The sequence below is a fragment of the Uloborus diversus genome, unplaced genomic scaffold, assembly GCF_026930045.1.
Source record: "Uloborus diversus isolate 005 unplaced genomic scaffold, Udiv.v.3.1 scaffold_264, whole genome shotgun sequence".
NCBI classification, from domain to species: Eukaryota; Metazoa; Arthropoda; class Arachnida; order Araneae; family Uloboridae; genus Uloborus; species Uloborus diversus.
In genome coordinates, this window is record NW_026558422.1 from 36,189 (window position 1) to 62,541 (window position 26,353).

Sequence of the window (26,353 nt, forward strand, 5' to 3'; positions counted from 1 at the left end):
TGATGTGTGCATCACATGACTTTCTTTTACGCTAATTTAATGATAATAGTGCCTTGGACTTGAAGTAGGCAAAGAAACACTTTACGTAGTTTCACCCCAAGTTTGTTGCAAACTGAACCGAAGCAAAAAAAAAAAAGTTTTTTTAATGTGATTCAATTAACTCTAAATATCGCCAATAGTGTAAAAAATGAAACTAGAAAAAAAAACGCCAAGTTGGTGACAAAACTTAGCGACCAAAAGCTTGATGATATATTACCAAGTGTTTGTCAAATTATAACACCACTTGAGTTTGCTTTGAAATTAACAACGATTTCCCTCCAAAAAGGGGTAAAAAAAACCCTTTGGAACATCTGAATGCAACCAAAAAGGGAAATGCACAACTAGATCCCACAAGGAGTCAACGTTCCAAATTTCTACTTTCTGGGACATACCGTTCTTGAGTTATGCGACATACATACATATGCGCATACATACATACATACATACAGACGTCATGAGAAAACTCGTAGTAATCAACTCGGGAATCGTCAAAATTTATATTTCGCGTGTCTATACATTCTTAGGTACTTATCCACGTGTGGTCGAGTCAAAAAAAAAAAACTCAGCATTCATTTGGAGGTGAGCAAAATGGAAATTAAGGCCGATTTTTGAGTGAAACTTTTTTCGCAAATATAATACTTCTTTTTTTGTAAAAAAAAGTAAAAAGTGGGAAAGAACCGTCAAATTCCAACACTTCCTTAAGTTGACCACTTTTGGTGCATTACTTTAGCGGTCAACTTAAACAGGTGGTCAACTTATAGAGGTTGAATTATATGATAAAATCTAATTCTGTCCTGAAAATAGCGATCAACTTAGACAGGTGGTCAACTTACAAGTGTGGTCAACTTAACAGGTTTTACTGTATTGAATACAAAACATGTTTCTTCAAATACCTCAAAAACTCTTTTCAGAAGATACTGTCATTTACCTGCCCATGGCAGTACAGTGGGACTCCCTCCATTCAATTCAAAGTCACATTTAAATTTGTATGAAATAGTAACATAAGTAAAAAATGAGATACATTTATCTACATATATATAAATGGATGTTGGTAAATGGGGGATGGATGTGTGTGTGTGTGTTCCCCAAGATCTCAGGAACTACCCGGCAAATTTGGCTGAAACTTTGACCGTTTGTTCTTTTTGGTACTGGGAAGGTTTATAGAGCGGTACGAAAAAAATCTGATTGATAGTTCCGTTTTTATTCCAATTTAAGTCCCAATTTTTGCATAAATGACCCAATATGGGGGTGAAAAAATCCTTGCACGTGTTAACATTATGTGTCCATCGAAAGCGCTAATTTTTCTGCTGAAGATGGCATCTGTTAGAAAGTTCTAAGTTGTGTAAAAAATGAGTTATAAGCTTTTTAGTTCCATGTTTGAAGGCTTTCATCAACGTAATTCATTATTTAATGTATCATCTCAACTCCCAGTTGATAGTTAAAATTGTTGTATTGTTGAATAATTTTGCATTTCTTCTGACTGTTTGAGACTTTTCTCAAGTCAAATCTTAAAGTAACGTTTTTCCACAAGATTGGCTAATAATAAATGGATTTGGCTGATTGTTTTCCTTTTAAATGGAATTTTAATGATTTTTTTTTTTTTTTTTTTTTTTTTATTTATTATTATTATTTGCTCTGATCAGACACTTTCTTATTATCCAATCTACCAGTCGAAATCTCACCAAAATTTTTGCAGAAATATTTCAGTAGCTGATGCGTTTGGCAGTTTTTTCGACTGCCTCTGTTTCTGAAGCTAAAGACTTTGTTATAATGTATCTCAACTTCTACCATGTAAACAAAATATCGCCATTAAAAGAATCTTTAAAACTTTTTTTCAATATGTGAAATAGTCCATCAACTAAATTAGACAAATCCATAAACAGCACAAAAACTTCCATTAATTTTTTTTGCACAATTTCAAACCATTGCCAAATTTTAGTACTTATTTTGCAAGCATTTCGGATGAAACTTTTTAGCGCATTTTATGGTGACCAAAAGAATCTCAGCATCTCTTTAACAAAAATTAGTAAAATTCAGTTTTACGAAGTAAGAAGAGGAATCATTATCCAAGGTATCCCAAAACGATTCCCGCAAAATCGGTAACATTTTAAATCTCACCAAGAACCCACAATAATTGAAATTTCCCAAAATAACTAAAGCAAGTATAGTGGGATTATGGGCGGCTACATTTTCCAAACTGTTCGTACTTCAATATTCATGCAGAGATGGTAAGACTAAAAAATAAGTATTAACTGATAAATTTTTTTTTAACATGTGAAGTTTAATTTCATATTTCGAAAATTCTTCAATTTGTATATTCTTTAAATTCTTTCACTTAAAACAGAAAACAAGTGCAAGTAACGATTGTTTGTCATAATTATTACTGGCCTAGGCAACACCGGGTATTTTTGCTAGTGCACTTATAAAGTAAATTCTTCTTTCTCTTTGTAAATCGATTGACACTATTGTTTTTCAAGCAGCTGTTAATTTTCAACTTGAAAAGTGGTGTGGCAAGGCTGCTTTACTTTCGGAAGTGAGTTGGCACTTGCTTCACCCCCCCCCCCCCTTCCTCTGTGCGAGCTGCCTATGTTTAATGCAGGAAACGAACACATTATTTGACTTTCTAAATGTCAGAATTTCTCCAATTATTGCATGCTTAAAGTTTTTTAAATGCAATATTTTAGTTGCTTCAGTTACAAAGATCTCAAAGTGTTGATGAGTGACCCTATCCCGTACCTCAGGTATGCTAAGAAGAAATTTAAAAAATAAACTAGACTGAATTACTACTTTCAAGTGCATGAAAGTAAATTGCTTTTGTACATGTAAAACCTATATGCATTTGTCCTTATAATACATAATTATTTCCTTATTTAAATCCATTTTTACCCACTTGAAAACCTGGAAAAGTCAGGGAAAATTTCAGCCAACTGAACAAGTCAGGAAATTTATTAATATCTGAAAAAAGTCAGGTAATTTTTAATTCCTAAAGAAAGGATTGGTTTTTTACTGTTTAAAAACTAAACACAAAGCATTGCCTTTACTTTGCTTAACTCTAGAGTATTTTTATAGCAATCAAATCCCATTTTAACCAGGGGGTGCTGAGGAATAATTTCACTGTTTAGAGAATTTCATTGTACTAATGTTATGAATACAGTTGAGTCTCGACTTACCCAAGGGGAAAAGATCCAAGACCCCTCGCGTAATTCGAAATTTCGCGTTGTGGAAAAGGAAGTGCTCACACATTTTGTGTAAACAAACTTGGTTATTTTATGCATTTTTGTAAACTCTCAAACTGTTTTAAACCATTTCTTATATAAACAAGTGAATTTTTACTGCATTAAAAAATTGTATTACTCAACATTACAATGTGCAAAATCAATGGAAGAAAGAGGCATAAATTAAAATAGTATGGTATATATAGTATGTAGTGAATAATAAATTGCAGCACTAATAATAGTACTGTACAGTAGGTACAGTAATGATGTTTGTAACTTAAAATTTGAAGACGGTGATGATTTATGCTGCCCAATCAGATTGTCATTAGTCTTCCCCTTACACTGCGTCAGAAGAAGAGGAAGAACAAGAAAAAGTGAAGAATTAATCTTCTGCTAAAAATCTGCATGTTGTGGGCGTAAAAATCGTGTTAGCTCTAAAATTCGTGAAAAACGCGCGTTATAGCCATTTTGTTTAAGTCGAATTACGTTGTAGCATGATTCGACTGTATTGATCTAGTCCTATATAATTTGAATTGGGGAGAACCAAAGTCTTTACTAAAACAAGACTTTTGCTGCTTACTTCGTTAAAATGGGATTTATTTCTTTTTGAGATAAGCGATTTCAATTTCTTTTTAATAATTAAAATTTTTATATCAGACAAAATTATATCATGGAAATTGAGTGTTGAAGCTACTATTTGAAACTTGAAATTTAAAAAATGAAATAGAGTAATTTTAATGCAGTAAACTCCCGATCATTTGCGGAATAGGGTGGTACAGTAACCGCGGATAATTCGAATCGTAGGTAAACGATACTTAGTGTGTACAAGCTAAAAAATATTAATAACACTCACACATGCATTTAAATTCTAACTAAAAACATTGCTACGTTGTATCTACTAACATTTAATATAAAAATGTATCCAAAATCTAAAAGCACACAATAATACAAGGTTGAAAAAAAAAATGTGAAAAGACCCTCGGACAATCCAACCATCGATTATCGAGAGTTTACTGTATATTGATAGAATTTTATAATAATTTTAAAAGAATGTAAAAAGATATGTATAAATCAATGGAAGGAAATATTTTACAAATACAAATGTGACGACCAGCAACAGGCTCTGGGCCCAGCTAGGCTGGTCCTAGTCAATTAATTATTCCTCAATGAAGATTAATGGCCATCTTAAAGCTATCCCTTGCTCATTACCGCCTCTTCTGGTAAGCTATTCCAAGTGACCATGACCCTACTAAAGTAGTAGTTTTTCCTAATTTCCAAGTTAGCCTGAGATTTAAATAGCTTAAAACAATGATCCCTCATCCTGCTTTCCCCGCAAAAATTTGATCCATTTACACCTTTCATTTTGATAAAATTAAATTACTGAATTATGTCCTCTCTGACTCTCCTTTGCTCCAGGCTACACATGTTAAGCCTATTAAGTCTGGTATCATAACCTAAATCTGAAAGTCCCCTTACTAATCTACTTACCCTTCTTTGAACCCTTTCCAATACAAAAATATCTTTCTTCAGATAAGGCGACCAAAACTGAACAACGTACTCTAAATGAGGTCTTACTAAACTCCTATATAAAGGCAGAAGAACCTTCTTAGATTTGTTTGAAATAGATCTATTGATAAACCCAAGCATTTTGCTGGCTTTGTTACTAGCAATGCTGCTTGACTAAACTTGAAGTTCTGATTTATTAAGATACCCAGATCCATAACATTTTCTGCCTGATTAATGACTGAACCCTGTAAACGATATCTCGTACGCTTATTTCCATGACCTAAGTGTAGCACTTGACATTTCCCTACATTAACTGCCATACCCCATTTACCTGCCCACTTAGTAATATGATCTAGATCCTCTTGAAGTTGTTTTAATTGGTCTCCATTTTCGACAATCCCCATAACTTTTACATCATCAGCAAAACAATTAATGCTTCCAGAAATATTTTTATTGATGTCATTCATCAAGATAATAAACAAAAGAAGCCCTAAAACTGATCCCTGAGGAACCCCGCTTAAAACATCACTCCATTTAGAATGATTTTCTCTCACAACTACTCTTTGCTTCCTACCAGTGAGCCAATTTCTAACCCATATCTATTTAAATGATAATTTTTAAAAATACATTAACTTTTTGATATCTGGAAATTTAATGTTGCCAGAATAAGAACATCAGGTGGAAAAGTCAAGGAAGTTGAAAGCTGATCTGGAATAGACACCCTGTTTCGATTGAAAGAATTTCTTGCTTGTTTTGTGCTAAGGTTTGTTCATGAATAATGTCGCCCTTTTTAAAAGATTTTTGTAGCCTACCTCCCACCTTTGTCACAAGATGTCACACTTCACCTTATCTACTTCCCTCCTCGTCTCACATGCCATGCTGTATTGCATAAACATATAGTTATGAAAATGTTTTTATTTGAAAGAAAATGAGTAATGTCACACTTCTTGTTACACCTTTCCTCCCCCTTGTCAGGGATATCTTGGCCCAGACCCCCATCCCCTTCCCATTTTGGCCCAAAAAAATACTTATGACCACCCCTCGGGAAATGACCCCCTCCAGAACCAGAAGCTGAATCCGGCCTTGTCTGGAGTATATTATTTTGCTCCCAAAATGCCAAAAAATTCTTCGAAAGGAATAGTGTGCATTGAAGGGGGGGGGGGGCATTGGTGAGATAGTAGTTTTTATTCTTTTAATGAATATGGGAAAACTAGATCTTCTCAAGCAATTAATGGTAGGAAGGGCATTGTACCTTGGAATGAACGGCATAGTCCTGCCGCAATTTGATGACTGACAACACTAGCCTCTGACAGTTCTTCGCTAAGCTATTTTAGTCTGTAGTTTAACTAGCAACTTTAAAACAAGATTTGTAGAATCTAAAAAATAAAAGAAAAAATTTCATCTGTAAGAAATTTATTATTGTTACTATTTAATTTTTTTCCTAGTTGATTAGTGTTAAAATTAAGTTAGTGTATTAAACTTTTAATTGCGTTCTACTTATTGGTAAGTAGTCAATCAGAACAACTAACCACAAACACTTTTACAGGCTGTGTTTTTTTTTTCTTTCTTTTTTTTAATGTGTTGTATACATTGAAAAAAAAAAAAAAAACTTCTTCTGTCCTTGGGAAAACTCTGCAATGTCTCTGATATCAAAACTAAATGAAGATAAGCAAAGCCTCAATTTGTCTACTATAGTAAAAAGTTGTATGTTGTGGCCATTTCACGAAACTTTCTTCTGTATCTATCTTATAAATTCTTGAATCTAACATATAACAGCTCATGTAATAGCTACTACAAAATTCTACTATTCTCAAAAGCCAGAAGATTTCAATAATTAGGCTAGCAAATGATTTCCCATGCGATTTTTGTGATACAATTTAGTATGGGAGTTAGTGTTTCTGAAAGGTACTGGCACGAGGAGAATGGATTTGGATGTTAGCACCCCTGAAAATAGTGAAGGGGAGCGGTTATAAGTGCACTTGGGAGCAAGTGGTTTCCTATTCAATTTTTGTGATACGATTATGGGAGTTAGTTTTTCTGAAAGATATTGGTACAAGAAAATCGAGTTTGGATGTTGCCAACCTTGAAAATGGTGCAGGGGGCAGGAGGACGGTTATAACTGCGTTGGGTGGGAGCAGGTTGTTTTCCATTCAATTTTTGTGCTACGATTATGGGAGTTAGTTTTTCTAAAAGTTATTTGCACAAGGAAAACAAATTAGGATGCTGCTACCCCCAAAAATTCTGCAGGGGGCAGAAGGCGGGAGTAATTATAACTTTGCGGAGGCGGGGGGGGGGCAAGTGGTTTTCCATTCAATTTTTGCGATACAATTATGGGAGTTTTTCAGAAAAGTATGGGTCCGCGAAAAACGCATTTGGATGTTGCCAACCCTGAAAATGGAGCATTGGGGCAGGGGGCAGTTATAAAAGCACTGGGGAGGGAGGGCAAATGCTATTCCGTTCAATTTGTGTGATACAAATATGACTAATTTTGCCCAGATAAATTCTAATCCAAATTTCCACGAATATACAGGTTTAACATGAAAGAATATCCCGGTTTTAAAAATTTATATTTCACTAACTATTACACTTACCACTATAAATGATAAATAAAAATAAAGATAAGTTGTCAAAGTTTTTGAACGCACGTAACTAAGCTTGCACTTTCTACGCTAGAAGCGCAGCCAGAGATTCCTTTGGGAAGTGGTTTTTTGGTCACAACAGTCCTTACACGTGTATTGACTACTGAATTAGGATTGGTAACATTGTTAAAACCGAGCCCTCTCGGGGGGGGGGGGGGTTACCCCTCACCCACTTTGCTGTGCCACTGACGTTCCACAAAAGTGGATTGGCCTTGCAGGTGATTGTGATTTACCCTGTATGCGTTGGCCAGCCAGATCCCCAAACCTAACCTCATGTTTGTTTTTTTTTTTTTTTTTCATTTTATGGTGTTTTGTCAAAGACAATGTTTATGCACTGCCATTGCCTACAACATTGCAAGAACTGAAAGATCGCATATGTGTATAGCACATATGTGTTATAGATGTGTGTCGCGTTACGAAAGGCGCCCACATCGAACATTTGTGAGTGAAAAGAAACTTGGACAGTTTATCTTTATTTTTATGTGTCATTTATAGTGCTAAATGTAATAGTTTATAAAATACAGTGAAACCTGTGTAAGTTGACCACTTGTGGTGCACTACCTTTGCGGTCAACTTAAACAGGTGGTCAACTATTGGAGGTTGAATTATATGATAAAATCTAATTCTGTGCCTGAAAATAGCGGTCAACTTAACAAGTTTTACTGTACAAATTTTTAAAACCAGGATATTCTTTTATGCTAATCCTGTATAATCGTAACCCGTAGGAAGCAGGATTCTGACCCATTGTTGTGATGTTGCATTTTAATCAGTAAAAAAGCATTTCTTTTAACATAGTAAGTACATGACAGAATTAGAGATCCTATATGGAGAGATTGGACAACGGCGTGCCGCTCTCCGCCATGTTTAGTCCAAGTGTTGTCAGCTCGAAATGCTGCGCTGTGTGAATTTCTAGCTTTCTCGCGGAACATAGGACATGAAATCTTCTAAGAACAGACTTATTATTTAGGGCTCGACCGATGGCATTTTTTGGCCGATGGGCAGATGCCGATTGTTGGCCGATTGTTCAAAGATGGCCGATGGCCGATTGTTTTCCTCCAAATGGCCGATTGCCGATGGCCGATGGCCGATGCCGTTGGCCGATGGAAAAAAAAAATCAAACAGAAATAAATTGATAAAATTGTCAGAGATTTAAAGGATGATTGATTCATTTCACTTTACTTCCTTTCTACGAATAAGGAATTGCAATCACAAAAAATAAAAAAAAATCAGATTTTCACCTAAATTTTTATTTTACGATCACCCAATTTAAACTTCACAAGTTTTTTCGGCACATCTGTACATGCATATGTACCTAAGAACATGTAGATGACCGAAATATCCATTTTGAACGCTTCCTCAGTTAATTATCGCAAATTCTCTTGTGATGTCTTCATGCGCGTAAACTTACGTCACTCAAAAACGTTATGAAATAGTAAGTTGAAAACTCATACGTACGTAGTATGATCTAAAGGTTAGAGGACAAGTTGTATAAAACCTTACCCTGAATAGTTCACATTACCGAAGCAAATCTATCTACAAAATAGTTACCTTGAACGACTATGCACTTCTGCCAATGTTCGTATAGCTTTTAGAAGCGCTCCTGGAAGACATTTTCGCAACTTCCTGCAAGGCCTCTTGCGCTGCTGCTTTAACTTCATCGTAGGAAAGAAAGCGACTTTCATGTTGAGGATGCACGGTTCGATTGGTCAATACTCTGATATGACAAACAAATAACATAACGTTTCGTTGGACTTAGCTCCGTGTGACTTTTACCTGTTCCCAGCAAAAAAACATTTGCATGGACGATGCTTTCCTCTGTCAGGAAAAGATAAAGCTGCATCATAGAAGGTAGCGAAAAATGGCTTTCAGAAGTGTTTCCAAAAGTTATATGAACACTGGTAGAAGTACATAGTCCCTCAAGGTAAACTTTTGAAGGTGGATGTGCTTCTGTAATGTGAACTATTCTGGGTAAGGTTTTATACAGCTTGTCCCGAACTTTTGGATCGTACTACGTACAATCTATATAGGGTGTAGTTATGCTTCTCCTTTTTTGACTGCTGTACAATGAAAGATAAAGAACAACAGCCAAAAAAAAAAAAGAAAGAAAGAAAGAAAGAAAGAAAAAAGGAAGAAAAACAAAAAGACTGTTTAATAAACAATTGATTTTTTTTTTTTAAATTGAACATATAACTAAGATTTCAGTAATATTGTAATGATGCATGGATTTAAGTTCACTAAACATAGTTAAAAAACATTAAAATATGTTGTTAAATCATTAAAAAAAATTAAGAATAAAACTATGAAACCGTCAACAAATTACGCAATTAAATTGGAAAGATTGCACGTAGACAATTTTTAGTCATCAAATTAAAAAAAAAAGATAACAGATAAATTACAATACTAAATCATAAAAGAAATATTTTTTTCTTATTTAAAATTTATGAATAGAAAATTTTGCATTTTTCAAAAAACTAAAACAGTGACATAAATTTTGCTGGAAAAAAAATTGCCATGAAAAGAGCGAGGTTCTTAAAACGCAGCTATAAACAAAATCAATATTTACACAAAGTTAATAACTGAATACATATGACTACTTGATCTGATGTTTGCATACATAATATTGAACAATTAGATTGTTTAATCTTTTATGAAGCTTTACAAACAAGTTCAAATTAAATTGTTCAATTTAACAGTAATTTTCTGAAATTTAAAAAATTGCATAATAGAAAATCCTTGAAACTTTTCTATAAAAAACGAAAATAACTTATTCATTGATTTTATATAAATGCATAAAAATAGTTACTTACAACAGAAAAAAAAAATCGATCGCTATTAATGATACAAAAAAGATGGCGCATTACGAAATGGAGGGGGTGGGGGGGGGTCACCCTCTGATTTTGCAGTAACTCACACTTCGGCCCCAACCTCTGCCTAATATTTGTAGTACAGAACCGCTAAAACCAACACCTCGGAAGAGTTTCTGAATCTATTTCAGCACTTCCGAAGAAAAAATTCAAAATTCCCTTCGATTTCCGAATTGTGTCACCATTCAAAACGTCTTTCTTTAATCAATTTCTTAAATTAATGCTCTAAATTCTTTCTAAACAATAGATAAAGTTTGAAAAAAAAATCTCTAATTTTATGAATGGTGTTAGTTTTAAACAACTCAAGAGTATAACTAGAGTTTAATTTCAGAAATTGAGGAAGTGGGAGGAGGGGCACACAAGTGTTCTCGGAAATTCAAAATAGTCGTAAAAAATAGAGTTCAAAATAATCATGAACATTGAGCAAAAAAACCCTTCCGAAACTTGCACCCGAGTTTGTATTGACTTGCAGTGGCGGATTTAAAATACAGAGTGTTTTAAATTGAATAGCGGGGTTTTGCCATCTCATATTTGTTTCCATAGTCTCCAATTCGGCAATATATCACCAAATGACCGTCAGTCTGAGACGCTATCTTAGTTTTGCATTGAAATAAGTAATTAATAGCCACAAAAAATGAGTAAACAGGCTTTTCAGAACACCGGATCGAAAACAAAAAGGGAAGTGCACAACTGGAACGTACGCACACCCCACACGCGAAAACTTATCCTTCTACAGTTTACCATTTTGGAGTTATGACTTATGAGAGATACTACGTACATCCAGCAGCAAGAAACAACGCAATAATTAACTTGTTTGGTACCTGAATGCAGTATTAAAAACTCTTTCAGGGGTGACTCAAATAAAAATTCATACTGAAATTTAGTAAACAATTTTATATGAAAACAACCTTTACTTTGTATTAAAAGGTAAAACATCAAAGGTCTTTTTTTTTTCAAAAACATCGGCCAATTCCATCGGCTTTTCGAAGTTTTTAAGGCCGATGGGCCGATGTTTCTTGCAATTTAGCATCGGCCGCCGATGCCGATGCCGATGGCTAAATTGTTGAACCATCGGCGCCGATGCATCGGCCAGGCCGATGCATCGGTCGAGTCCTATTATTATTTCTTCTCCTCGTATTTTCATTAAACGGAGTGAGCACTAAGTCTGGCAATCCGATGCCAATAGTTTCATATCGTCATAGCGCTTAGAAAGAAAAAATATTTTCTCAAATACTTGTTCATAAAGATAGAAAACAAACGCATATTTGTGATCTGCATATTGTATTTCATAATATCATAACTAGCTTCTAATTTTTTCGATACAATGTACAGTGGTATTTGGGTCAGAAGATGCATTACGGTCTACGGGGAGTGAACATCTTTGGACATAAGATGGCCGCCGTTCCGAAGCTGTCCAATCTCTCCGTATTTAGGATCTCTACACAGAATCATAAAAATTATTTCTTGAGGGTGTTTTTTGTGGGTGCGCCATAACCAAAATACTTAATCGAACTTCAAAAATAAGACATCGATTTTAAAGATTTGCTCATCTCCATCATCAAAAAGGAAACAAACAAGTCACATTTTGGCTGCTTTCCGAAAAATTACTCTTAAAACTCCGGATTTTTGAATTCCTGCTGCCGCGTGGGAATACTTCGTACAGCTCAGCCAGTCACTTGTAAGAATTAATTAATTTTTTTTCAATCATGAACATTTTCTAATTTTATCCGAACATGTTATTAATGTATGTCGCATGTGTAAACTTTTTAAATAGCATTTTAAATTTCTTTTATTGTTGAGAACTTAAGCTGCCAATTAAGTTCATAAAGTTGTTGATTTGCAAAAAAAAAACAGAATGGCACCTATCTGTTTACAGCTGTAATAAATGGAATATCTTTCTTTCAAAGCATTCGAAACTGAAAAGTAAAACTCTTTTAAATTTTAGATTAACTAATATATTATAAATTTTTTAATCATTGTTGTGAGCTTTCAGAAAAAATGTACTTTTAGAATATTTCAAGATAAGGAGTTTTCTCGCTTTAGTTATTGTTAGTTTTAGTCTGATTTTCTTTTTTTGAAATTTAAGTCTAAAAACCAGAATCGTAAGTTGCCTTTGATGTCAAGGGAATATGTTCGGCGACCCTCACCCGGATCTTTTTTTGAAATTTAAGCTCTAAAAACGAAATTTAATATGATCTTTAATCATGTGAAGAGGGACAGCAGGCATTCCCCTAAATTTTTTTTTCGAAATTAAAATCCTAAAAATCCATTTCTTGTCTATTTTTGATGAGGTTTGAGGACGGGAAGGGGTGCGTGGCTCTTCCCCAGGATATTTCCAAATTTAAGCTTTAAAAATGCAACTGCAGGACACCTTTCAGGACAAGGGTTGGGGCTTAGAGAATTTCTCACAGAAATTATTCGAAATTGAAGTTCAAAAACGAAATTTTAGACGATTTTTGATAATGTTAGAGGGATGGTATTCGGTACTCGGTCGTGGAAATTTGTAGAGATTGAAGCTCCTAAACCAAAGCTCATGATAATCTTAGAGGATGTTCTTAGATCAGGTACTCTGGCTTGAGAGGGGCAGGGGTTGCTGTAGTCCCATATCCCTTTTCCTGAATTCACCATTGCGCTCAAGTATTGATGCTCCTCTAAACTGATATTTTCCCCCTATGGTATTTTAATTTTTCAACTATGCAATAATATATTTTTAAATATAGGGATGATGTCGCGATCCCCTAAGAAATCCTTCGTGGCCCCATTGGGGGTATCGACCTACAGGTTGGGAACCCCTGTATTAAAAGGTAATTTAACAGGTGGGCTGTGCATTAGGGTGGGCCGAAAAACAACTTTTTTTTTATTTCGATGATGAGTAGTGCGGAAAAGGTGCCATTGGTAGAGCAAAGTGCACATAAAAAATTTGAATTTTTTCTGACAATTCTTTGATCTGCCACAACTGTGTTGAAGTTTCGAAAAAATGCTGCTTTTAAATGTTTTTAGCCAAAATTAGTAAAAATAGTATGTTTTTATTTTCGATGATGAGTCGCGCGGAAGAGGTACCATTGGAGACACTTAACTCCCATAAAAGTTTTGGGGGTGATGCATTTTTAGATGCTTGGTGTCATAAATTAACTACTTATTGCGTATAAAATTTTAAATTTCCGCACTACCCATCATCGAAATTAAAAAAAAAAAGTTTTTTGGCCCACCCTACTGTGCATGAACGGCAGGAAAAAACCCACTGCTTGTCCGTAAAACTGTAGCGAGGTAAAGTGGATTTTCCTGCATTGACACTACGCTGGCAGCAAAGCAACTTTTACAGAGTTTGTTCTCTCTTATTGATAAGCAGGTGATATAGTACTTGGTGCTGCTGCACAGGTTTTAAATGCAAAATACCAGGGGCTGTGTTGAAGTTTCGAAAAAATGCTGCTTTTAAATGTTTTTAGCCAAAATTAGTAAAAATAGTATGTTTTTATTTTCGATGATGAGTCGCGCGGAAAAGGTACCATTGGAGACACTTAACTCCCATAAAAGTTTTGGGGTGTGTGGTATAGCTCTTTCCTTTGCTACAAATTATGGGAGGTCACTGTGTCCTTCCAGAAAGTACCTTATTCGGCAAATTTTGTCTTAGAATTCGGCAAAATGTGGAGCCCCATTCGGTAAATTTATCCTCATTCGGCGAAATTTGGAGTTCCATCCGGCAAGATTTGGAGTTTCATTCGGCAAATTGAGAATTTTCACAATCCCAAATATTTAAGTTCGGGGCGCCCCTGAGTAAGATATCCAAAAACTCATTTACTTTTGCATTGAAAAAAAGAACCTTGTTACCCCGAAATGCGTTATTTTGTGCTTGTTTGACGTTATTGATTTTATTTTCATTGAGGTGGTAGTTCGAATTAAAATGATGCGTATACTTTTCATTGCAAAAAAAAAAGCGATTAGTACTCTTTTTATTTAATAACCTTAAATTAAATAGTGGTTGAATTAAATGAGATTGTCTTTGAAATTAATGCACTTGCACCAACATTACTTCGGATAGTCTTTGAAATTAAAATATTAACGTATTGCAAAAATTATAAAATTTAGCATTGCTCCCCATAAGCAAAAATCTGCATTAGATCTGTTGAAAGGTTGTGTAAAGCAGAGATTCAGACAGCTGAACATAAACAAATACGTTTAATACGAAACATGGGGACACACATACAGCAAGACATAGAGAAAAGTAGTGAAGCCCGATAAACAAGACTGCGGCTCTTTAAATAGAATAGAGGGCAGATTTTCAGTATCCAATGATGTTTCTCAAATAGCAATAAGCTTTCTCCAAAGTCCGATAGTGGATTTAAGAAGAGATTTCGCGAACTCCGTGGAAAGCTGCAAATGTCTCTTCCAATAAGAAATAAGCACAGTTATTTCTTTTAAACCAATAGAGAAAGCGATTACATTCAACAAGATCTATATTTATCGTGAAAAAATAAGAATTTTCTCTGTATACCTAAAATGAAGGTGTTGTACTTTATTGGATTTGGAATGTAGAAATGCTTCAATTTTTTTCGCTTGAAATCTTTGTTTCATTAAAAGTAACATGGATTAAAGTTGTGAAACACAATAGCGTGAGAACTAAAGTAATTAAATTGCCGAAGAATTGTCTCTACTAATAATAAAGTTGTAAGTTGGTATGTAAGGATATGTCTTTCTGTATGTTTGTGACTTACCTAAAGCTAAGACCGGTCGGTCAATTTTTATGAAATTTGACTGAAGTTTTTTTTTTTTTTTTGTTCTAATTGTAGGCCATAAAATGATAGGAAAAGGCTCTTTCTACGCGAACTTTGTATTTGAAAGTCTGTAAACAGAACGGATCCTAGGGTGTTGACGGTCCGTGTGCAAAGTCTTAATGCGCCACCCCTCTAGAGAATTTTTTATACTTTGCTTAATACTTAACGCCCTTATCCATCTTCCTTCAAATTTTCTGTATCAAGTTTTAAAAAAAAAAGAAAGAAAGAAACAGATAACATTATAAAACGTAAGAAGCGTTTTATAATGAGGAACACTTTGTGTGTACAATTTGTTGCTTAGAAGAAAATAATAGGTTCCAAAAATAATTCCTAAAAACGTATTTTAGTTCGCCTTCGATGACATCATAGGAAAGACGAAAGTTGGAGAATTGTGTGATCTCCCCAGAAATTTGTTGAAATTGAAGTATGAAAAGTAGTTTTAATTAATCGTTGGTGGTGTGGCGTCCTACTCCTTAGTCCCGGGGACCCGCAGTGGCCTGTCAGTAGATTTTCGAAATGCAAAAAATCGTTAGTGCCCATGTCGTATGACTGTGCGGCATTGCGAATGGTTAGTAGCCACTACGCGCAGCCCCATTAGAAAGAAAGAAAAAAAAAATCTTTGGTGGTGTTAGAAGAAGAGAGTCGGGTAGGTTCAGTTCTTCCACTGCGAAACTTTCAAAATTGGTGTCGAAAATCGAAATTTTATTTGCAATTTTACTATTAAGTTAATTTTAAGCTGCTTTTGGTAATCTTAGAACGGGTGGCGGCTCTTCCCGGAAATTTCCCGAAACTGAAATTTTTTTAACACGTTTTTGGGTATCTTTGTTAATGTTTAAGGAAAGGGGGAGGTTCGGGGCTGTGCCCGGGAATTTTTCGACATTGAACTTTGAAGAAACCAATTGCAAGTTACCTTTGATAGTGGAACGAGAGGGAGAGGATATGGTCTTTTCTCTTCTTCATTCAAAAATTTTCGAAAGTGAAGTTTTAAGGCATAAAGTCTTTGGCAAGGGTTGGGGTTTTGGCGACTTTTCTCTCGAAATTTCATAACACTGTAGTTTTAAAATCACATTTTTTGGCTATGTTTGTTAACGATAGTGGAAAGATGATTAGAGGTTCCCAATGAAATGCTTTTTCGAAACTGAAATCAGTTTTAGGCTGCGGAAGGAAGGGTTTGTGGGATCTCAGACAGGTATTTCTTAAAACGCAATTTTAGAAAATCTTTGGTGACTAAGAAACTCGGGCTATTTTTGAAACTAAAGTTTGAAACATCAATTATTGATTACCTTTAATGACGCTGACGTGAGCGGGATGCCCTAACATCGTAAAAAGTTAACTCAGGCGATCCCAAAAACGCAACTTTAAGCATTGTTTAAAAACGATAGGGAAAAAAAGGTTGCGGGGGGGGGGGGGGGCAGGGTGCTCTTTTTTTAAACTGAAGTCAATTTCAGGCTGGCTTTGGAAAAGAAGGATGTCTTGGTTCCATGGAACTATCTAAAACCGAAATTTTAAGCTATCCGTGACTACGTTAGGGAATGAATATTCTCTTCCGAAAATTCTTCGTAACTAAAGTTTTAAAAACACAATTTTAGTCTATTTCTGAAGACATTAAATGAGGGGGGGGGGGAGTTGGGTATCTTGGAAATATTTTGATAACCAAAACTTAAAGGCGTAATATAGACTAGCTTTGGTAGTAATGTCTGGAATATCGACAGCCTTCCGCCGTAAAAATTTTCGAAAATTTAGTAGAAATGAATTTTTTTTTAGGCAGTGATTGATGACGTTAGAAGAAGAGACGGTTTGTGGGCTGTCCCCGGATTAAACATTTTAGAGCCATCTTTATGGACTTCGTAAGAAAGAAGGAATAAAAGTCTAAAGATCGGCAACGGTTCACCCAAGAAAATTTTCCAAAATTAAAGTCCTAAAAATGCAACTTAAGGCTCTCTTTAGTCTTTTCAAGGAGAGACCTGCTTTTGGATTTGTGTTTTGGAACCACGCTTGAATTTGCTACCCGGGATACGAGCTCTGGACCCCTCTCTGATCTAAAACGGAGCAGTTAGTTCATTAGGGATCTTCACTATCTACCGAAAAAAATGTTGTAAAGTGGAAAAATTATGGAATTTTAGTTCGGAATTCATGTATGTTTGATCCGCAGGGTGGAGGAATTCCCTATTCCCCCCCCCCCCTGTTTCCGCGATTATTGAAAAATATAATTTTATATTTGAAGGTGTATCTTATTAATATAGTTATTTTATTCTGAAATAATTCTGATTGTATAAGGTCTGTTTAAGCTTGTAGGTGGCAGGCGAGGGGGGGGGGGGGCAGTAGTGGTCGCCATTGGTACCCCTTATAGAAAGCCCCCTTTTATCCTTCGGAAGGAGCAATTGCTCTTATTGCCCCTTCTCTGTATCTGCGCACGGTTGCCTGCCCACCGATGGCTCGAATTTTGCAATCAAATGAAGGATATTGTCAAGAGAAGACACAACTGTGCACTAACTTCCCTTTTTCTATGCAATGCTTTTGGGAAATCGGTACTCAGTTAAATTTTCAAAGTTTTCAGTAAACTTTTAAAATTTAGCATATTTATGCGACTTACTATAAATTTTGCTTTGAGAAATTTTGCTTGACTAGCTGACCCGTGCGAAGCATTAAAAAATTCAAGAAACCAATTTTTTAAGCAATATTTTGAATAGATAAAATGTGATTTGTTTGTTTATTTTTTGCTGATAGCAATGAAAAAACTTTAAATGATGTTTTTCGAAGTTTGATGAAATCCGTTTTGCCTCATCTTTTAATTGTTTTAAAGAAGATTTTTATTTTAAACCGCAAAAATGGTTCTTTTTTCGGCATTTAGATATATAGAGTTATAATTCAACTCTAAGCACATCAATGTAAAGCTTTGGTTGAAGTGCTGAGAAAAAAAATAGAAAAATCTTTTTGTCAATGCTGTCTGCTGTTTTTTTTTTTCCTCACAAAAAAAGTGTGTGATTGAGATCAATTGTTCTAAATCAAAGCATTGTCTTATTATACCAGTGTAGTGTAGTCCTAGAAAAATAAATTGGAAAGACATACAAAAAAACATAAAAATCATTTAAGTTCAAAGAAAGGGGGAGGGGGCGAGCGTAGGTTCAAAATAAAAAGTGGGTATCGCTGTCCATCCTCGACTACACTAAACTGTCTAAAATTAAAAAGCAAATTTGTAGAATTTACTAGATTAAAAATATTAGCGATTGCTAGTAATTTTTTCAATTCCATATTATTGGTTTCAGAAAATAACGGTCACGGAGGGGGCGGTCGGCACCACCGCCCCCTAGTAAATCCGCCACTGGTGATCCCCCATACGCAACGTGGTGAAACATATTTTCTACAACACACTAACATACTATTAAAAAACGCATTTTCAGACCCCGGGCGGGACGATGGCGTAGATTGCACCATTGAAAATTCAAGAGGAGGGGTGTTTTAAATAGTATTTCTTTCTGTCTTTGAAGGGATCTATCTCATTCTGAGACACCGAATCTGTCATTTAGGGGTAACCTGAGTGGGGGGGGGGGGAATCCCCCCTCTCAATTTTAGAAAATGTTGAAAAAGTATGCATACAGTGGGCGTCAATTTGTTTTTTTGAGCAATCACGATTGCTTATTGTTCTCACTTGACAGTTTTGAATTCCTATGATTTTATTTTCCCCCCGCCAGCACCACCCGTCGGCCGGCCGCCTCACGATGCTGTTCCTAGAGCGAAAACCGTTTCCAGGATGCGTCACTTACTTGCCTATACTTACACACACACCTACACCTGCACACATACATCTACACACCCAAACACACACCTACACACACAACTACCCACACCATACATATACCCACCCCACGCAAACACATACACACAACTACCCACTCACACATGCCTACACACATGCACATACCCCCACACACAAACAAACATACCCCCCCCACACACACACAAACACTCATGCCTACATACACACACTCGTGATTGGGAAAAACATAATTTGAATTCAAGATATCAAAGTTCAAATTAATTTTTTTTTTTTTTTTTGGTTTCATTTACGATGAGTGATTTCCTCATAGAAAAATTGGAAAAGTCGGGTCTGCATGTCTGCCTTGTGCCGTTTATGCCTCAGAGCAGGAATTATAATATTTTATCTCTTCTCGATGTATACAGTAGCAGAGATAAACTTCCGTTTTTTAATATTTATATTGCTCTAGTTTTCTCAGTTAGTCTATTAATTTTCGATTTGTGCATGATGCCATTTTTTGTTTTAAATATTATTCTGTTATAATTCTACTGTAAAAGCAGAATGCACTCACCAGAAAAAGAGAGTTCTGATACTTACTTTAGTATTGAACTTAACGCGAATTAAATATTAAAATATCTGATAGACTGTCGGGTCTCATCATGCACTGCTTTTTCATTGTGGAGATATGAAACTTTTCATCTCCTGGAATAATTTTCAACCATTTCACAATCATTTAAATCTTTCAATAGTAAATCAAAATTTATTATCTTACGCGTTAATGTCTTTGATTCTCTGTCAGTCGTAGTCGGTGGCTCAGTGGTCTAGGGGTATGATTCTCGCTTCGGGTGCGAGAGGTCCCGGGTTCAAATCCCGGCTGAGCCCCATTTTAAAGAAAGCTTACTTTTTTTGCATACTATATTGGTGTTCTTTTATGATTGGCCTTGTATATTGGTCTTGTATGATATTGTTCACGTATGATTCTTTTTCCCATTCGACCTGCAGTATTGTAGCTTTAATATCTGCGAAGAAAAAATTGATTTTTTTTTCTGATGAATTGCATTTTTTTCCATATTGATTCAGTACTTATCATGAAAAAAAAAAAAAAAAAAACGAAAACACTACGTGAAACTAAACAAATGTGAAACTAGAGTTTCACATTAGATACCATGTCCGTCGTTCCAAATATTTTTTCTTGGTCAAAAGGTGTATATACTCATTGCAGAAAAAAAATGAAAAACCGCAAAACACTATATGGATTTACATTGATTAATCAAAGCCAGGGGGAATCAATTACCCCTTCCTGACCCCCTTAAATGTCAGGCCTGTTTTTACCCCCAACAAAATCTTTTAGTACTGCATTAATATTTTTTCCTGAATCGATTCGTGTTAGAAATGAACAAGTGCTGCCATCTATGGTTTTTTCTTGAAGATATTAACCCATTCCTTCTACATTTGTCTTGTTTACGAAATTCTAATAGTATAAAAAACATTTGTTTCTATTTATTTATTTTATTTTTTTTTAGGTGCTATGATGTTTCAGTATTATGTGAAAATTGTCCCAACAATGTATGCACGAGCTGATGGTCAGGTAAGAAAATGTTAATCTATCTAAATTTTATAAATTATTTACGTCATGAGTTTATTAACAAAAGTCTGTTTGATAGTGGCCCGCGCCAAGCCTGATCGGCGTCGTCGTGCAAATGGCTTTTGAGTGCCTTTATGCAGTAGCGTTTGATGCAAATATAGTTGACAAATATAATATAGGAAAAATACTTGACATTTAATTTATTAAAAAACAATGTGCGGAAATTTTGTGATTCATCAAAATGCAGACTTTATTTATTTAGAAGCTAAGCAGCTTCACATACATAGAGGACTGCATGCCAAGTGCCTTGCCTAAATGTAGACTTAAGGCTGCTCTTCAGTGGGAAAGAAAAACGATCTCGCTTGAAAATGGGCTTTTTCTTTAAACGAAAGCAATGTTCATCAGTGAAGTGATTGACACTTCAACAACCAATAGAACGAGCGGTGGCCGATGAAAGTGTGGATCATGTGACCTGTCACATTTTGCAGGGGGACAGACCGGACGCTCCCCTGCTGTGCAGAGTAGTCGAAGGAGGTAATAGCTGACGGCGAAATGAAACCGCAGCTTTTTACAGACCCTTCCAAGGAAATTCTAGTTCTTTCCCTCTTGAGTCTTGACTACATAGGTAAAAGAAAAATTACTCAGTGTAAAAGGCGCGGCATTTTGCAATCCCGCTTGTGATATTAATTTATTTGCATTCGCACTAAAATTAATTTTTGAAACGAAGATTTTTTCCCCATTAATACGGTTCCTGATCTCATCTAGGAAAAATTAACGAATGAATGAATATTTGCAATAAATAAATTTATAAATTCGTTTTATTTTTAGAAAAATGTTCGTTATTGAAAATTGATAATATCAAAAAAGGAAGGAAAAAAAAAGATAGCCTACATGACCACACTGAATTTTAACGAAATGAACTCCAAATTCTAACAAAAAAATATTCTTTAAAAATGGATGATCCTACTTAATAAATCTGAAAAATCGAGTGCCGAATAAAAGTGGGGACTAACTAGTTATCGGTTGGCGAAATTCTTTCACTTCCTCTGCCTGTTTGCCACTCTCCCCAACCCCATCCGAGTTAGCAGTAAACATTCTTAAAAATGAAACTAGATCCTCTTTGCATAGTTAATACTTGATTGTACAATAAACATTAATGCCACTAATTACTTACATTAACCTTTATTTGAACTGATAATATTTATATTTTAGTGCTAAATTAAATACTACTTTGTTGGTTAGTTACCTGTTTTACAAATGTAGTGGCGACTAGAAAAAAATGTGGCTACTATAAATGCCTTTTCTCACCACTGGTGACCAGAAAATTCCCCTAATCTTTATCTTTGAATCCTTTTCTTTTTGAAAAAATATTTATTTATTTATCTAAGTACTATATGCAGATGAGAAGGCTACGATAGCATTTCTCAAGGGGTTGTTATGGTGAAAGTTCTTTCAAATTGAGCATAACAACGGCAAAGTCGCGGACGGCTACGGATAAGGATTTCCTGAATTTGAAAAATTAAAGATTTTTCTCTGATCTTTGTATGCAAGGGTGCTCACCCTGCTCCAAGCTCAAAGGCAAAAATCACTCCTTCCCCCACTCTCAATGTTTGTAAACTATCTTGCGTTGAAATTTTGCAATAAAACTAAACCTAGCACTTTTAGAGTCTCAGATTCCCAGTTACTAAATTCGGCAAAATACATGAGGTATTACATGCATTATATGACCAAAAGTATTGGGACACTTTCAAAAATTCACAATTTTACGGATTTCTCAAAAAATAAAAGACCAATTGCTCTCTGCTCTGTAATTTTTTTCTCATGAAAAGTATACTCCAGACGTCAAATCCAATAACAATTAAGTCTGATATTCATTTAGGGGACCAGCAACAAATAATCTGTTCTTATCATGAATCACTCTATAACGATGGCAGGAAAGTGTTGCCAGTTTGCTAACAATTCCTTACCATTCGTCGCCTATCCTAGAATTATAGAAATTCGGCTCATTAGATTGCTGATAACTTTTTTAAAATTTAAAGAAATTGCGGTGGAATTTTTTTCATGGATTGTAGGATGTATCTGAGCTTTGAATTATGAACGTTATAAATTGCTATCTTTCGTGTCTGCGCAGTGAAAAATTAATAGCTTTAACTGTTCATATTTCAACAAATTTTCAATATTTTAACTTCAAATTTTATTATTATGTTTCTCTAAAATGCTGTCAAATATTTTAAAAGTTTAGTAACGTTTGACGAAATACTCTGCGTAATATAAGGCGAAAACCTTCAAAAAAATTTTGCATTTTTGAAAGAAATGCTTATATTTCCATGGGTATAAGAGATACTTTCACAAAAATATAAAAATAAGTTTTTGATAGATTTTTAACTCATTTCTGAAAATTATAGCTTATTCCCAGCAATTTGCAATGAAAAATTATCAAAAAACTTTTTTACTCAATTTGTTGTCGGTCCCCTAAATGAATAGCAGACTTAATTTTTATTGGAAAATGACAACTAGAGTATACATTTTATTCGAAACAAATTATAGAGCAATTGGTCTATTATTTCTCGAGAAATCCCTAAACATGTGAATTTTTGAAAGTGTCCCAATGCTTTTGGTCATATAGTGTATATAGTGCTCAGGCCCGTGTCCAGTATTTCATAAAGGGAGGGGTTGAAACTTTTTACCTATGTAACTTATGCTGTCAAAGGAAAACTAACTACGCGTGTTGAATAGTTCATTTTAGTTCGATAACTATAGGCTTTTTTTTTATACGTTTTGCGTTTTTTCTTTTTTCTTTTAATGAAATCTTATTTGCACAGTTGAACATTTTGTAACAGCATACATATTTCTTTTATGCCACCTAATTCTAGTTTCTTTTTTTTTTTTTTTTGTTTTTCCATCAAATAACATTGAACAGGAATTTAATGAAAATAAAAATTGTGTTAAAAAAATTGCTGTTCCGCATAGAAAGATTTTTCCTAACGTGTGAAACGACTAATTCATCCAACACTAAAGGCGTACCATAAAAAAAAACAGTAAGCAAAGTAACCATTTTCCGTGCTCCTAAGTTTTTTTTTTGGGGGGGGGGACGTCATTGTCTAATATTCGTTTAGATAATTTTCCCTTGCATGCTTATAGCATTGCCGAACTTTCCAGCCATTCCATTTTTTCAAGCACTTAGAAGCTAAGGGGCTTGGACATCCTACAATTAAAGAAAATGGTAATTGTTAAACATGGGGAAATATTAAAGAGGGTGAATACTGTATCAGAGTTTAACTCTAAAATTAATTAAAACTTAAAATACGTTTTGGAAAATCGTTTAATGATTCATTGATTTTTTTTTTCAATGGGAGGGGTTTAACCCCTAAAACCCTCCCCTTGGACACGGCTCTGATAGTGCTTCTACTTCAACACATTGAGTTTTTATTAAAATTTTCTAATGAGTCTTGTTGGTGTCTGATCCTCGTTAGTTGTCATAATAAATATTAAGGGTTGTCCTTTTTCTCAGAAGGCACGAAAATATTACCTACATGTATATCTGCCTGAAAAAAAAAAAAAAAAAAAAATCTCGAAATACTTAGATGAAAAAAATCTCAACGCCTCGCTCTGCCAGATTTTAAAGTTTTTATCGCTCTGCCTCGTTTTCATGCATCTTGCATTTAATGAATCAATAATAAAAAATAAAAAAAAGGGCAAGAAACAGATTTGCAGGAAATACATAAAGTTGAAACAAAAATGAAAATGAACAGTTTACATTTAGGAAAGCAATTATAGGTACAAGTAAGGGTTCACAATTAAAAAAAAAAACAAACAAGACAAACTTTTTCTTTTAAGTTCTGTGTTACGCACTTCTGTGCCGAAAAATTATCGTATCCTGTCTTCAGTCACAGAATAAAATGAATGTTCTAATCCAATGATTATCAAGTAATTTTCATTCGTATAGAACAAAAATCTTTTTTGAGATCCCACATTTTCTATTCTATTGACTCCTAGTAATATGTAAATACAGCGAGAGAAAGGATTTAGCTTCTTGTTTAGGAGAGGGAACCATTTCTATATTTAATTAACATGATCTTTATCGTAAGCATACTATTTACTCAGAAATACTCCCTATTTTCCCAAGCACTCTGTTTGGGGGCTATGCCTTTTAATTTTCTCGAAAATAAAAATTTTCAAAATGCACTTTTAGACGATCTCTGGTAGTATTTGGAAGTAAGTAAGAGGTCCTGTGATCTTCCACCAGCAAATTTTTGAACTTGAAACGCCAAAAACACAATTTCAGGTTCTTCAATTCTGTTAGGAAACGGGGAGTTCGGAAGCTTTCCCCGGAATTTTTCGAAATAGTCTAAAAACGCAGTCTTAGTGTGATGTTGGGGGGGAGGCAAAATTTTTAAAGTGTTATAAACATGATTGTAGGCCATCTTTATTAACGTTGGGGACATGCAGGTTTTTGAAATCCAAAAATGCAACTTTTTTTTTTTTTTTTTTTTTTTTTTTTTTTTTTTTTTATGGTCAAAGAAGGACTTTTCACAAACTTCCTTCCCGAAATTTTTTGAAATTAAAGCCATAAAAACGAAATTTAAGACGATCTTTAATGATGTTTTTTTAAGGGGGGGGGGGTGCTTATGTGACCTGAAAACCTTTATGCCTGTAATTAATTTTTTCTACATTGTATTAAAATGTTGATCTAGCTTCTGAGAATGAAAATAGAAAACAGTGAAAACTTGTAACCCCCATTCTATATTGTTCACATTTTAGTTAGCTTTGTCGGCAACATAAGGCTGAAAACGTCATTAAAACTAATACATACAATGCTTAGTAATTCTACCACGGTGTGTTTTTTACATTAACTGAATCATATTAAATTGCTAATATATTTTTCATGATTTTCTATGTATTTAATGAGTATGTTGGTGTACGGAATGTTTTCCGCTATTGAATTTTCCACCTCCCAAACCTTCTAAAGAAATTTGACGAGTCTGGCTCTTAAAGACACAAATAATTTTCAAAAATGTTTGTTGAGCTGTGGAAAGCACTTTATGTGTGTACCATTTGTAGTAACATAAAACACATGTAAAACGATGCAAAATACCCAGTATCTGGAATACGATTTAATCTATGTATAAAAATATTTTTCTACTGGAAGGGAAAAATGTCAACTTTTCGCATTCGACAGCATTGTAACAATGTTCATTATATTGTAAATAAACAATTTGACTCAGAAATATTCCTTTCAAATCTATTTCTTTTCAAACCACAAATTTGAAAAAAAGCAGATGTTGCGAATTTAACAGCTAATAGCACGCATCTACATGGATTCACTTTCAAAAGCACTTGATTCTTCACGAAAGCCTTAGGAAAAGAGGAAAGAAGAAAGGACGTCCAGCGGAGGTCATTGAGGGGAACTAATGAGAGGGTAATAAATCTTACACCCCATTAGCTTTTACCCCTCAAAAAGGGGAGGTAACTATTCTAGGGCGTGGCAAATGCAAAAAGTGAACGTATTTTGAAATTTTTTTCAATAGTTAGAACATGATATTTGTTTAAAAAATGGTCGCATTATTTCAAACAAGATCTCAAAAGAGAGCTGGAAATATTTTGCGTGTCAGGGCGTTCTTAAAATTTCGATAGCACGAGTTGCAGATGTTTTACAGAGCGAAATGTCCAACAGTACCTCGTTTTCGAAGAAATTCATTTTTTCTCGAATTTTAAAAAATCGGAGAATGGACACATCAAAAAAGTAAAAACTAAAAGAAACAGACATGGTCTTGAAAAATACTCAGAAAAAAAAACGGATCCGAAAACTTTACAGGAATTTGTAAAACAAGCTCCAACTTTCCCCCCCGTAGGTTAACATTAGATCCGAATCTTTCAGACTCTCAGTGAAGAGCACCCTTAAGCTACAAATTTAAAACTGATAACATTGACTCTTAGAAAATGAGTGCATTTAAAAACGGTAGTAATAATAAAAAA

General features: G+C 34.6%; 1 protein-coding gene and 1 non-coding gene across 2 annotated transcripts in view; both read left to right on the top strand.

Moving 5' to 3' along the window:
- LOC129233227 (endoplasmic reticulum-Golgi intermediate compartment protein 3-like) overlaps positions 1-26,353 on the top strand; it is a 97,330-nt gene that overhangs the window by 33,698 nt on the left and 37,279 nt on the right. Inside the window, exon 10 of the mRNA XM_054867283.1 lies at positions 20,316-20,380. Coding sequence (XP_054723258.1) covers positions 20,316-20,380 — 65 coding nt within the window. The remainder of the gene's footprint in view (positions 1-20,315; positions 20,381-26,353) is intronic.
- Positions 19,603-19,674, top strand: Trnap-cgg (transfer RNA proline (anticodon CGG)). The gene has a single exon. It is a non-coding gene; the product is annotated as a tRNA-Pro (tRNA).